The 13,863-nt window shown below is 41.9% G+C and overlaps 2 protein-coding genes across 2 annotated transcripts in view; one reads left to right on the top strand and one right to left on the bottom strand.

The window, feature by feature from the left end:
- LOC106821361 (collagen alpha-2(IV) chain-like) overlaps positions 1-2,558 on the bottom strand; it is a 42,356-nt gene extending 39,798 nt beyond the window's left edge. The window contains exons 1-2 of the mRNA XM_014826124.1: positions 2,304-2,558; positions 2,089-2,185 (exon numbers count right to left, since the gene is read on the bottom strand). Of these exons, the coding sequence (XP_014681610.1) occupies positions 2,089-2,185; positions 2,304-2,353 (147 nt within the window). The 5' untranslated portion in view covers positions 2,354-2,558. The remainder of the gene's footprint in view (positions 1-2,088; positions 2,186-2,303) is intronic.
- A 599-nt stretch (positions 2,559-3,157) lies between these two features.
- The window catches only part of LOC106821362 (collagen alpha-1(IV) chain-like), a 24,629-nt gene continuing 13,923 nt past the window's right edge, over positions 3,158-13,863 (top strand). The window contains exons 1-19 of the mRNA XM_014826125.1: positions 3,158-3,489; positions 4,204-4,260; positions 4,864-4,998; positions 5,679-5,723; positions 6,007-6,069; positions 6,338-6,418; positions 6,954-7,031; positions 7,296-7,358; positions 7,599-7,679; positions 7,914-8,030; positions 8,180-8,233; positions 8,651-8,713; positions 9,059-9,157; positions 9,477-9,530; positions 9,824-10,034; positions 10,189-10,365; positions 10,481-10,576; positions 10,943-11,059; positions 13,198-13,295. Coding sequence (XP_014681611.1) covers positions 3,409-3,489; positions 4,204-4,260; positions 4,864-4,998; positions 5,679-5,723; positions 6,007-6,069; positions 6,338-6,418; positions 6,954-7,031; positions 7,296-7,358; positions 7,599-7,679; positions 7,914-8,030; positions 8,180-8,233; positions 8,651-8,713; positions 9,059-9,157; positions 9,477-9,530; positions 9,824-10,034; positions 10,189-10,365; positions 10,481-10,576; positions 10,943-11,059; positions 13,198-13,295 — 1,770 coding nt within the window. The 5' untranslated portion in view covers positions 3,158-3,408. The remainder of the gene's footprint in view (positions 3,490-4,203; positions 4,261-4,863; positions 4,999-5,678; positions 5,724-6,006; positions 6,070-6,337; positions 6,419-6,953; positions 7,032-7,295; positions 7,359-7,598; positions 7,680-7,913; positions 8,031-8,179; positions 8,234-8,650; positions 8,714-9,058; positions 9,158-9,476; positions 9,531-9,823; positions 10,035-10,188; positions 10,366-10,480; positions 10,577-10,942; positions 11,060-13,197; positions 13,296-13,863) is intronic.

Raw genomic sequence — 13,863 nt, forward strand, 5'->3', positions numbered from 1 at the left:
CGAGAGAGAGAGAGAGAGAGAGAGAGATGTGGAGAGCGAGAGAGAGACAGAGAGAGAGAGAGATGTGGAGAGCGAGAGAGAGAGATGTGGAGAGCGAGAAGGGTGTGTCAGTGAATAGCTAGCTATAATGTCATATATCCTTCACTAATTCTTTACTAAAACCTAGCTAACAATTATCAGTTTCTGGAAGATGTCAAATCGGCACGACCCCTATCCCATCATCAGCGCACGCCGACTGGATGCTGTATACTCTAATTTGGATTTGAGGATCTAATTGCTACAAAAACCGAGCTGCTATCTAAACAGGACCGTTCGGTAGACATGGCAAGCTTTAGCGGAATTACACATCCACAAATAGCACGTAGTGAAACCGATCTGCTAATGGATACAGTGTAGAAACAGAGCATGTACTGCCTGGCGCGTGTGTTCGAATCTCTACGCCTGGCCGTGAGCGAGAGGAGGGGAGGGAACGGAGAGAGATGGGAGAGAGAGAGAGAGAGAGAGGAGCAAACGAATTCCCGCAGTCAACACGTCGGGGCTTGCTTACAGTAGGAATTCCACAGCTTGCTGCCAAGCACAACAAGCTGAGGCATCGTGTGGCAACATAACATCGACGGTCCGTATACATGCGGCGAATATTGTGGGGAAACTCCCAACTTCGCGATGCATAACAAACGACCGACGCCCGACTAGTTAAGATTCGCGGAAAAGAAGATCGGCTAACTATTGCTGCAAATTTGCCCTATATCGGCACGATATGATTAGTTACTGAGTTAGTCATGCGTTCAGCCATCAGGAACAAATTCCGTTTACTAACATTGGGTTTAGAGATCTGTATTGTGGGTTTCTCTGGCAGATTAAAGACTAGACTACAATTACATGTGTGCGTCCGAAAAAATATTACAAAGATAATATTGTATCATGACGGGGTGGTGGCCTCCCCTTTGTTGTGGAGAACTTTCTAACTTTTGGTTCCGACAGCTAACTAAATGTGCCAAAGGTTAACGTGACAAGTTTTGTCACACGTAACCATCACATTTTAAATTAATAAATAAATATATATATATATATAGAGAGAGAGAGAGAGAGAGAGAGAAAGAAAGAGAGAGAGAGAGAGAGAGAGAGAGAGAGAGAGAGAGAGAGAGAGAGAGAGAGGGAGGGAGAGTTTAGTAGGTAATATATAGTTAGATTATAGATAGATAGATATCACAATTGATTTGTGCGAGTTAGGCTTTACATTCTACGAACAAATAACAATCGTCATTGTCGCGCGCATCGTAATGGGTTTTATGTGACTGTTAAGGAAAATTATTATAGGGAAGATCGTGTTCCACAAATGTGTGCTGGCCTCCGAACAAACACCCTTTCTTCAATAGAAAAATAAATGTAAGTAAAAAAGCTACGATGATAGGCCCTACGATGATAGTGTTTCTCAGTGGTGCAGTAACTTGCTTAATTTACCAGTGGTCGGCAAAAAAACTAAATTCAAAACATTGCTGAAATGAGATTTTAAGTAAAAAATGTAGACATGAAATAAATTATCCTCATTATTACACAAGCTATATGAAACTATATAAATTATAGTGCGTGATTCATATAATGGAAAATTCGACATTCAACAGTAAAATCCTCGTATAATAAAAAAATTATAACTGCATGTTGATAAGCAACGATAAATAAGATTGAAAATTAGTATGACCGATGCCATTATCATACTAACTTACATGATCATAATTTTCCTTTTAACATTTCAACAACCGCTGTATTATTATAACATATCATATTATTTAGATATACGTAAGAAATATATTGGAAACTATATCATTCATTTGTATATGTTGGTTTGACTCTGCGAGATAACGCAAGTGCTACACATGTGTAACGCAGCAGTGATATCTCTGCCGTTTCGGGTTTTCGTAGTACCAGCACGCGGACCCGCCCAGCCGCCGCCACTCGTTGCCGTTAACGCCGATATACGTATATCACACCGTAGAATAAAATCGACGATTTCGTCGAGATTCTCACCCAAACAATTGTTACAATCACGGATGCGTAACAGCTTTATGTAGAAAAGACCAGAATACTTACTCCTTGTATTCCTAATGCCGTGTCATCAAGTTGAAGGGACTCTTGCTGGGTCAACACGAAGTCCAAACATAATACTAGAACGAGACCTAGTATCAGCCTAGAAAATGAGGAAAGATTGTTAATAGTAGAACGAATGAATCGAGTCAAATGTTACGCGATGAGATAGTGCTATGCTAGTACGTATTTTACGATGTTGAAAATGAAGTTAGACTTACCGCCGATGGCTCGGTCGGGCGCTGAAGAACTGACTGTCACCGATGAGCATGCTGCATCAAAATCTACAGCCAAAAATGCAGTGTTGCACCTAAATCTTTCGAAATTAGGTTTGCTTTCCCTTACACCGAGCCTTTGTAGCTCTACCACACCAGTTCGTTATTATTCTGGGAACGATTTCACTCTTCTGCCATGAGTATTTGATAGAAAGAGCAGGATCGCACCAAGCTCTTGCGATCTCACGGCGGTTTGCAAGATGAAGGAGCCTCGCGGTGGGCGTGGTTAGCGTGTTGTCGCTCGCAACTGTGCGTTGGGAGAAACGGGTTCTGATGGGTGCGCGACGCGCCATCGCGTAGCTCGTCACACCCACTAGTTCACTTACGCGTCGTTTTTGTCAGTATTTTTCGCCAAGTTGTGAATTGAATCTTTACTGTAACGCGTTGTGGGCATACTCTAGGGGCAGAGTGAGTAATTAAATATAGTATTAAGGAGTCTAATCGCGATAAAAATGTGAGAAAGTGTAACGATTATTTGAGATATATAGATACCGTTGGAAAATTTCTGTTCATGACACCAATGAATGTCTAATGCCGATTATTTTCATTTTTGAAATAATGGATCGAATTCTCCGCTCGTAGTTACATGATACATATGTATAATTAGTGATGAATTCTCCCTACCATCCGCGTAAAGGGGCGTGTTTAGTACTTTTGATGGTGTACCAATGCGCGACATGAGAATATCTCACTATTTCACAAAACTGCTGCCAAATACTATATGAAGAAAAGATAGGGGTTATAAATCTAGTAAACCTCGAGTGCACTTTGAAATAGGAAAATGTGTGCTGTTATCCGCGTGAACGCGTAGGAACTATTTGGCGTACTCGAGAAAGTAGTTCTAAGGCGGTCGCTCTCTCGCGCATCGCAGCATCTAGCTTTTGCAAGTGCTGCTAGCCAGTGTCAAACCAACATGGACAACTTTCGGTGATTTTCAGGGGAAAAGTGATAGATAATTCGGACTAATATTGTCGCCGTTTGCGCGAAAAGTGCTTAAACACATTAGGCACTTCAGTGTGAAGTTAGTTTGAATGTACAGCACTTCTTTGCAATGAAAGTTAGATCAATTTTGAGAGGAGAAATCCTCCTAGTGTTGGGGTTGCTCAGCCTACTTCACCAGAGCGAAGGCGCGGTAAGTAATATTTAGAGACTAGAAATACTTAATTACGATGTCACAATATCGTGCGAGAGTTAATTTAGCCGTTTTCTAAGAGGTACGTAGTTCTCTATCGGGTAATACATGCTTTGTGAATTATGTAGACTTGCGTTAGGTAATTGTGAATGTATGTAGGCATGTATATATATTGCTCGAATACGGCTCGCTGGATGCTGGGCGAGCGCCGGGTTAGCGGAAAAGCAGAAATCGGAGGTAACGGTAACCTGACGTACATTACGCACTGGTTGAGCCACTGAATCAATCAGAAACGTCTCCGCTTACTGAGCAGCATAACATTTTTCCATATTATTTCCCTATATAATTTAATAAAGTTACGCTTTCTTCGATCAGAAATTATCTATATCTACACATGATCACGTGTTATATATATGTTATATGTTGGCTGAGGGAGGCGATGGTATGGGGAAGGCGAGTGACGTCATTAAATAAAGTCTTGGTGGCACTGGCTTCATACATAGACGCAGCATGGCATTCTATACCAAAATTAATTGACTACTAGTATCAATAATTGAAAAAATAAATTAAAGTTTAGCATGCAATTTAATATAATCCTAATTATAATTTAAGATATAAAATATTTAATTGAAATTCATATGCATTTTTTTAATAATTCGTATTTGTGGGAAACATTTATAGCTACCTAATGTAATGTTTCGTTATACTTTTCAGGCGTGCAAGGGATGTATATACCCGATATGCAGATGTTTAGGTGATAAGGGAATAAACGTAAGTAATTTGATTTGCATACTGTAAGAAGTTTTATATATGATTATATATTTATATACAATATGCTAGGCCTTAACTGATTATGTGCCAAATTTAAATTTTCTAAAAAAAAATTATGAAAAAATAAGGCGTAAAACTTCTATAATTAGTATAATCGTTAACAGCCATTTAATAAATGAATATATACGATTTTATTATGACAAATAAACAATTTAATTATTTGATTAATTAATTAATTTAATGTTAAAAAATGTTTGTTACAATTTTTATTGCACATTTTTATAGAATCAGCTAATATTTCTTGCCCACGTTTGAATGTCATTGCACCCTTTTTCCCAAAGACACAACAACGAATTTAAACAATCTCAATGTATCTAATTCACGTGCAGACAATTCACGTAGTTACACTAGTTAATTTAGTAATGTCGCATCACACCTCAGCGCATTGCCGCACAGTTTCCTCGCGAGCTAATATAATGTATCTCTCATAGAAAGATCTGTATATATACTCATGATTGCAGCTGATAGACGTGTTAAATGCATGCAAATATATTCTTACGCTACGTTAAAACGTGCGTAAATGTTTTCACTTGTGTTTCACAGGGTGAGTCCGGATGGCAGGGCGTGCAGGGCCCGCCGGGCATGCCGGGATTGCCCGGGCGGGAAGGGCCCGTGGGGGAGCTTGGCTTCAGAGGCGACCCTGGTGATGCAGGAGCTATCGGACCGAAGGGCATGAGAGTACGTACATGTACGCGCATGCGCGTAGGCGCGAGGCGCGGCGCTGCTGTGCGCATCCTCCATTACAGAGATGGGGCGTGATGATGCTAGCTATAAGTGGGGCGTATCCATGCGAGCGTATAGTGCGTGCGATGTGTGTGACCGCGGGAAGTGTGAAAAACCTCAGATATTTGCACGGTGTGTGTGTGGGTGTGCGTGCGTGCGTGTGTGCGTGCACCTGTGTGCGTGCGCGTGTGTGTGTTGCCTGTGTGCGTGACCATGTGCGTGCAGATGCACGTGCGTGCGTACTAGTACGTGCGTGCGTGCGTGCTGGCGTACGTGTGTGCACGCGCGCATGTGATCCAGTAAAGATTCGATCGAGGTGATAATAACAATAATAATAATAATAATAATAATCATAATAATAATAATAATAATAATATGTGTGTGCGGGTGGGCGGACGGGCGGGTGTGAGCGCATGTGTTGTGGTTTATGTTAATGGTTAATGTTAGTTTTTCTAGCTAATAATTTAATAAAAAAACGTGAAAACAATTATTTTACTCCTGACTATACGTATTTGTACAGGTGTATACCATTGTATTTTATTTCGTCAGTTAACGATGTATAAAATACTGTGCATGGTTATTCGTTGCGACCACCAGTACGATATCGAGTTACAATTGATGTTTGCATGTTACAGGGAACACAGGGCATGCCAGGTTTCCCAGGTGTTCCTGGTATACCGGTAAGTATCGATGTAGAATGCCGAGCTGGTTCAGAATGACCAGGACATTATTGCAATCTGATTATTTATTAATTAATTATTAGCTAATTAAGTACCTTACTAATTAATTAATCATTTGATTATCAATGAGCTTCATAAGGTTTCGTGGATTTCATATCATATTGTTATTTATAAAAAAAAATTTTTATGGATCTTGATTTTTTTCTTGAATGTAGATTTTGAATTTAATTATTAGTGGAGTAAAGAGGTGAAACTTGTAAGTGCGTGTGTGGGATATTTACAGGGTTTACCAGGTCTAGAGGGTCCAACTGGAGAGGATGGCATCCCAGGTTGCAATGGTTCTGATGTAAGTAATGTGAATTGATCCGAATTTCGCCACTGAATTTAAGAGTAAATCCCAAGAACTGAGCATTATAAATGATTAATGTGCTCTTGTAGTTGTGTGCTAGCCGAAATAAGCAAGACTAGATGCATTTCCGATAGCCAGACTAAAGTTTCTACAATTTTTTTTTCATTATTGTTCGTATCAGTTTTCGAGTGCAATCGGTATATAACTATAGTATCGGCGACTTCAGATGATTCGGAGGTAAAATCTAGTGGCTTCTGGTTTACAGGGCTCTTCAGGCCTATCTGGTTATCCCGGGGCACCTGGCAGACCAGGTCGGGATGGAGGAGCAGGTCTACATGGGCCAAAGGTACGCGAGTGCATGTGTTTGCGCGTGTGCGTGCGTTTGGGCGTGAGTGAGTGCGTGCGTGGGAGAGTGAGTGCGTGCGTGGGTGGTGAGTGAGTGCGTGCGTGGGTAAGTGAGTGCGTGCGTGGGAGAGTGAGTGCGTGCGTGGGTGAGTGAGTGTGTGCGTGCGTGGGAGAGTGCGTGCGTGGGTGAGTGAGTGCGTGCGTGAGTGAGTGAGTGCGTGCGAGGGAGAGTGAGTGCGTGCGTGGGTGAGTGAGTGCGTGCGTGAGTGAGTGAGTGCGTGCGAGGGAGAGTGAGTGCGTGCGTGGGTGAGTGAGTGCGTGCGTGCGTTACTGAATTGCGAACTGCACTGTATATAAATTGTAGAAAACACGTGCAGTGAATTTAGCCTCCTGGAAGACACGTACGTGTATCTGGGATCGTCTTATAATAAATATCTCAATAATCACGCGCTGCGCATATTGTATATAAGTGGTTTATTGGTCAATAATCTTTGCATTCATACATTATTGATTAAAATCACCGAGTATACTCACAGGGAGAACCAGGCGACGGAGGTATTAACTCCCCAGGCTACAGAGGCGCATCAGGTGACTCTGGATACGACGGAATCCCAGTAAGTAAGGGAAGATACGGCAGTCGGCATATGGCAGAGACGTATAGCAAATGTTAAGTAGAGTGAACAGCGACGTGCTTATATGCAAGTCTTTAATCACGGGGTTGCCATTTACGTCATGACAACATTTCCATAACAAGAAAGTAACTTTTTTAAGTTAAACTGTCGTAATAGGAATTAGACGTAAAAGGAATCATCGGGCTACATAAAAAGTGTTTAAAATAATTTGTAAATTATATGCTACAACATGCTTATTTTTGTTAGGGAGCTCCTGGTTTGCCCGGAAACCCGGGTCTGCCAGGTTTATCCGGAGACCCAGGACCATTGGTAAGCACTGGACACATGGCTTCATGGATTTCATGAACATCGCATTTACCACAATATTTTGCACAAATAATTTATACCCATGAACGACCGTGTTGTTGTTATGTGTTCCTGTGCGCATGTATCTTTATATCGGAAATAATATGAACGATCTATCGTGACAGTGCACATCTCATCCGCATGATAATAACCCGATTAAGATTTAACCCGATGTGAGAATTTTATAATGATCCTACTCCATAGGGGCCAATTGGCATAAATGGTCCAGAAGGCCCTCCCGGAGATCAAGGGCCTAGAGCAACGACAGGTCCGAAAGGTGAAAAGGTAACAAGTCTAAATACCTATACAGTACTAGCAGAAGCACTTGAATGTTGAGTTGTAATTAATTTGAAAGAATAGAAGTTGCGATTCGACTTTGATTGGATAATTCCAAACAGAAAAATATCCGCACGCCAAGAACCACGTGGCGCTACTATAATACGCATGCAATGCAGAACCTATAGCAGTCCTTATAGTGCGCTGATAAACCCATGTAATACTATGCTTTCCATGTTTCAGGGTGAACCAGGACCGCGGGGTAAGACTGGTGAGGGAGATACGATAGAACTGGTTGGCGATGACAACGAGATGGAGATTGAGTATCAGAAAGGTGACACGGGCAAAAAAGGCTTCAAGGTCAGCAATTTTAGCATCATAGGTTAATGTGACATTACGTATTCCGTGAACAAATCTTACCAAGCAATTTTGATATCGGTTTGTATTACACACGACACACATATACACGCGTGAAATCCTATTTTGTAATTTTTTGCTTTTTCCAACAGGGAGAAAAGGGAATGGATGGAATTAAGGGAATGACCGGAATGGACGGGCCATCGGTAAGAATTTTGCACGTCATGTATTAGTATCTACACGTTTTTATAGTTTGTCGAAACCTTATATATCAAATGCTATCACGAGTCCTAATGGAATATGAAATTTGTCATATATTTTCAACACAGACGTTTAATGCATGCATCTGTGATGTGATTTAGCTATATAACTTGTAACGAAGAACCGAGGTCTGCCATATTGGCGAGCAATATCTAGTGTCTGCTAAATTTACGATAATTTTCTGTATATAATTACACATTTAAATCTGGTAGTATTGTGCAACGTATCCTACTTCGCCGGAGGCATCCCAATTATTTTAGGAATATGCGTCCTTACATAATTATGCCTTGTGAATGTATTGTGAAATAGACAATTAATTTGAACGTTACAAAGCATTTTACCTGTCACACATTATATCGCAGGGTCTAGATGGCTGGCCAGGATCTAAAGGAGAATGGGGCGATTCCGGAATGGGGGGACCACGGGTAAGGTTCCTTGTTATGGTGCTCTTTTGAGGTTATGCATATGTGTATTACTACTCGGCTATTTCTTTTTTTTATTTAATAGCAATGATTAAAATAATAATAAGTATTAAAATATTCTAAACTACGATAATTAGCAATTAATCACGATTCCTTCTTGCCATATATTGCCAGGTAGGTTCGAGTTTTATGGGAAAATATTACTGTTAAATATTACTTTTTAAATTATTTAGTGTTAAATTATTTAAATTATTTACTTTTAATAATAATTATCATCTTTATTACTTCCAAGTTTTTCCAATTTATTTTCAAGCGTATTCGAACATATTTGCATTGTGTCATATACAGGGAAAGCGAGGCAAGGATGGACCAAGTGGAGAATCGGGTCAAAAGGGAGACAAGGGTACTCCTGGTTATCCTGGAGTAGCGGGAGCACCGGGAGACAAGGTGTGCGTGCGTGTGTGTGTGCGTGCGTGCGTGCGTGCGTGCATGTGTGTGTGCGCGCGGGTGTATGTGTGAAATTTGTTTCCTCTTTTTGTACATTCTATATAGTTGCGAAATTGCGAATGTGAAGTCTTGTAACCTCACGGCAAGTTTTCGCCGTTTATTAAGACAGAAGCATATCAGATGTGTTTGCAAATTATATCAATCTTTGCTATGTTATGAACAGTTGAGCAACTGATATAAAGAGTCGATGGCTGGCTAAATGTATTATTTTGACGTATTTTATGCGAATGTTTACATGGCTTTCATATGTTATTGATAGGGCGTTTATGGCGAAGAGGGTCTTACTGGACGTAAAGGTGGAAAGGGAGACCCAGTAAGTTATCCACGTGTTCCCCTAAAATAAAAATATATAAACGTTGCTTGCCCATCGAAGATAACTCGGGACAAATGCCGTAAAATATCGGATTGAACAGCAGTAGGCGATATATTATTTATATTTTTAAGAGCGTATAAAGAAGGTTCCTTCTTAATACGCTCTTGATATTTTATATAGCAATCGGCAGTAAGCTTTATATGACGCCTACCCAGGCAAATTAAAATGTCATTAGGTGGCTTAATTCACCCCGATATTGAATGTGATGGACACTACGACGCTAACGCTTTCAGGGAAAGTCCATTCCATCCCTTATCCGAGTCAAAGGAGCGCGTGGACCGAAGGGTTCGCCAGGCTTTAGGGGTAAGGATGGACTACAGGGCCGACCAGGACCTGATGGCTTCCCAGGACAATTCGGACCTCCGGGACTGCCAGGAACCGATGGGCGCCCTGGGGCGGCTGGTCCTAAAGGCATCAGCCTACCGGGCCCAATTGGAGAACCAGGTAAGCTTAGCAGCCGATATATATATATATATCGATGCAAGGTATATTCCAAAGAGCGGTCAGTGTACGGCATTATATCTCGCTATTGCTTCACTAAACAACTCCACCACATATCCATGTGAAGTGTAGACATACCATCAATGATGCTTTGCAGGCATACCCGGTAGAGAAGGACTGGACGGGAAACCAGGAACGACTGGATACTCCGGTGCCAAGGGAAACAAGGGAATGCAGGGACTCACCCGTATAGGACCAAAAGGTCTTGATGGGTTGAGCGGTCAGGATGGTTTCCCTGGTCGCCGTGGTAGCAGGGGTAACACGGGTCCCATAGGTGAGTAAAACTTAAGATTTTAAGAAGGCTTGATCTCATATATGTATAGCAATCTATTCATATCTACTTCGGTCTACTTGAGCCTTATGTTACTTTGATCGCTTGTCATTTGCAGGTCTCCCGTGCTCTCGTTGCGACTTTGATGACACCAACGTGCCACCTACCGGTCTAAAGGGAATGTCAGGAGAGCCCGGTGACTCTGGCATGCCAGGTAATCAATATTATCGCCATCGATTAATCATTAACGTTTTTCACATCATTCTTTCATGAATAAAAATTTGTATTTATTCTTTTAGAATTTATTCAGTTATATCATCGCTCTGACTCGATATATATCACCTCTGCTCTGTGCTACCTGAATAGTTGCATTTTGGTCGAACGTTGGAAAGAAAGACAATCAACATGTGGCTCCATCATAAACGATTCTTTAAAATGTTTATTCGTTGCTTAATTAATTAATTAATATATTTATTTATCGCTAAAAATTACCGCTGGACAATGACACGGATACTTGTATTACACAGATTGTTGAACCGGGTAGTATGTATAACGGTAACACTCGACCTTTGCTTTGCAGGCCTAGATGGAATTAATGGGCTTCCAGGATTAAGAGGGCGGAAGGGTGAGGACTGTCCGTACTGCACTAATGGAGGTCCAGGAGATTTGGGCGTTGCAGGAAGCTATGGCCGATCAGGTATGCTGATGTGGGAAGAGGGGATTCTTTACACATGGATATGTTAACCTATAACAGACAAACTACAAGACAAGACTTTAAGTTTGAATCAACAGAGTAATTTTAGGGAAATTAGTAGGAAAATTATTGGAGAGTTGCATGGATGAATTTAGTGTGCCACAATTGGTGCATGCGTGCGTGTACTACGCGTATCATGATAATAGGGGGGTTCCGCAACTGGCAGCGGCGAAGTTTAGCTAGTTGCGCCCTCTTTTGGAGTTGAACCCAAGTAATACTGTGCGCCTATATTCGCCTCGTAAAAGCGAGTTAACATTAGCAACAAAAGTAGGGCACGTTCCCGGAGTGTAAAGCTAAGAAGGGTTGAATCCAACGAGATCCAGGCGTGGGCCGTGCGATCCAGTGGATGGTTAACCTAAACCTGCTGGATCCCACGGGAGGAGAGAGTAATCAGGTCATTCAGAAATAAACAAAAAATGCCATTCATCTCCGACTACGAAGAACGCTCTGTCGTTACCACGGAATGTTTTGCGAAGACGGTTGTGTATTTTAGCAGCACAACTTATATTTGGCGCCCAGGGTTTGGTAGCATCGCACACACCTCGCGCGCACTCGCACGCACGCAGATACGCGTACGCACACGCACACACGCATAATTTCAACGACAGCATTTGGAGATTGAGCGGTGTGAGGATGAAATACATTTCTTGGTACGTGTATGTCAGTATCGTGGCAGCCTATTTATTCCCTACGTCACTTTCGTGCTTTTTTACATCAATGCCTATACGTGCATCAGTAAAGCAAAAGCTGTATGTTATATGTACGACACTGGGATCGACACAAGATATAGACATGCAAGTGCCCTCCAGTGGTGTCTTGTTGCTAGGGTCGGATTCTATAATTAGCTCTGATCGTAGATGCATCTAATACACACGTCATAAGCATTTGTAGCTAATTATGATTTGATTTTCAACGGCCGAATTTTCTACAACTTTTCTAGAACTTTTACAATTGTCTACTTTGCCGAATTTCGATGATGCGGGAAAGGTATCAATTAATGCTCTTTGAAAATCCGCCGGCACATGCACCGAATTACAATTAATTAATTGTATAACACCGCGATCAAAATGTTTATTATGAAGTTATAATTTCGCCCACCCCCTCCCCATTCCCCTCTAAACATCAAGAGCCACCGGCTGTAACCTATCTAAAGCCAATGCCTCTGATCACATTGAAAGCTGCACCGTGCGCGTATAGACATGGCGTGGTCTAAGGGCTCTTATATATTTATAGTATTAGTAATCACACGGCGCGTAGTAGTGCGACAGGACTTCGCGAGCCCCTCGATCTTTACGGGAGCCGTAGTTAACGCAGGGTATATGGGCGTGGCTATATCGTGAACATCTGCGATCTGGCGTATTGCCGGGCATGCATCCGCCATGGCCGCGTTGGGTGGCGTACGCACGTTTTTCAGCGTCTGGGAAAACACGCGTAAAAAGTGTTGAGCCGATTTGGCGCGCGCGCGCTCGCGCACGTGGAGGCTGCGAGCTCACGGATGATGGCGGGGATGCTGCTGGTGGGCGAGGTCACTTGCACCGTAGGGAAAATGGAGCAGATGGATGCAGCTGCAGCGGCTACGTACCACGCGTATCGGATAACAGAGACTGGCACGTCCGTCGACGGCGAAGAAACAGCTAATGAACCGGCGGCGCTGTTTGCATATTGCTTGAAATAGGATCTAGCGAATGAATAACTTCTAATAGGCGGATACGAGAATTGAGAAAATACTTTGTGACGAAGAGTGAATATAAGTCATGGCATAATTTTTATGTGGACGAACCGCCCCATATATTTAATTGCTGATAGAAGAGAATAGCGAACGCACACACGCACACACACACTGCATGCCATTTGCATATACTGTTCATGTCATGCTAGTTAATTAATTACACTTAATAGTGCAATTCAAACAATGAAAATATTATTATTTCATGTTTAATTACGTATTATAAACAGCATTAGCAGTTTATGCACCCTATGCACCTTATTAAAATGATGCTAATCGACATGATTATCGATAATTTATTATAAAGGTTAGATCTCAAATAGTTCAATGATTGTTCTATTCTTTCCCCCCATAGGACCACCTGGCGGTGAGGGCCCGCCAGGATTCCGTGGGACACCTGGTTTAGCCGGTATGCCAGGTGTACCCGGCGCTCAAGGCTTTGATGGCATAGAGGTGAGATATGATGCGTTCACAGACAATACACACTTCAGCAGGGTCGTAGCCTGTGGGGGGGGGGAAGGGCAGCTGCCCCCATAGATTTTGAAGCAAAATTAAAAAATAAGCTTAGCTGATAATCGTAAATAACCCTAACGTGATTTGTTGGTCACTTATCCGTAAAAGCCTTGTCGCAGACCCACCTCTACCACACTATGGCCGTCGATCAAGAGCTGCGCCCGTCGCTCATCATTTCACAGTTGAGTCATGAAATTTTGCCCCCCCTAGGAATTTGCTCAGCCTACGGCCCTGCTCAGGTTACCTCGCGCACTGACTCCTGAAATGTCATACATAAGAATACTTATCACGATTTTTCACGAATCCTTTCGTGAAAAGAGATGGTGACAAATAAAAACCTATATATATATATATATTTATTTCTACATATACATATACATATGATATACATATACATATACATATACATATACATATACACATACACATACACATACACATACACATACACATACACATGCACATGCACATGCACATGCACATGCACATGCACATGCACATGCACATG

Source organism: Priapulus caudatus, unplaced genomic scaffold (assembly GCF_000485595.1).
Source record: "Priapulus caudatus unplaced genomic scaffold, Priapulus_caudatus-5.0.1 Scaffold70, whole genome shotgun sequence".
In the NCBI taxonomy this organism is placed as follows: Eukaryota; Metazoa; Priapulida; class Priapulimorpha; order Priapulimorphida; family Priapulidae; genus Priapulus; species Priapulus caudatus.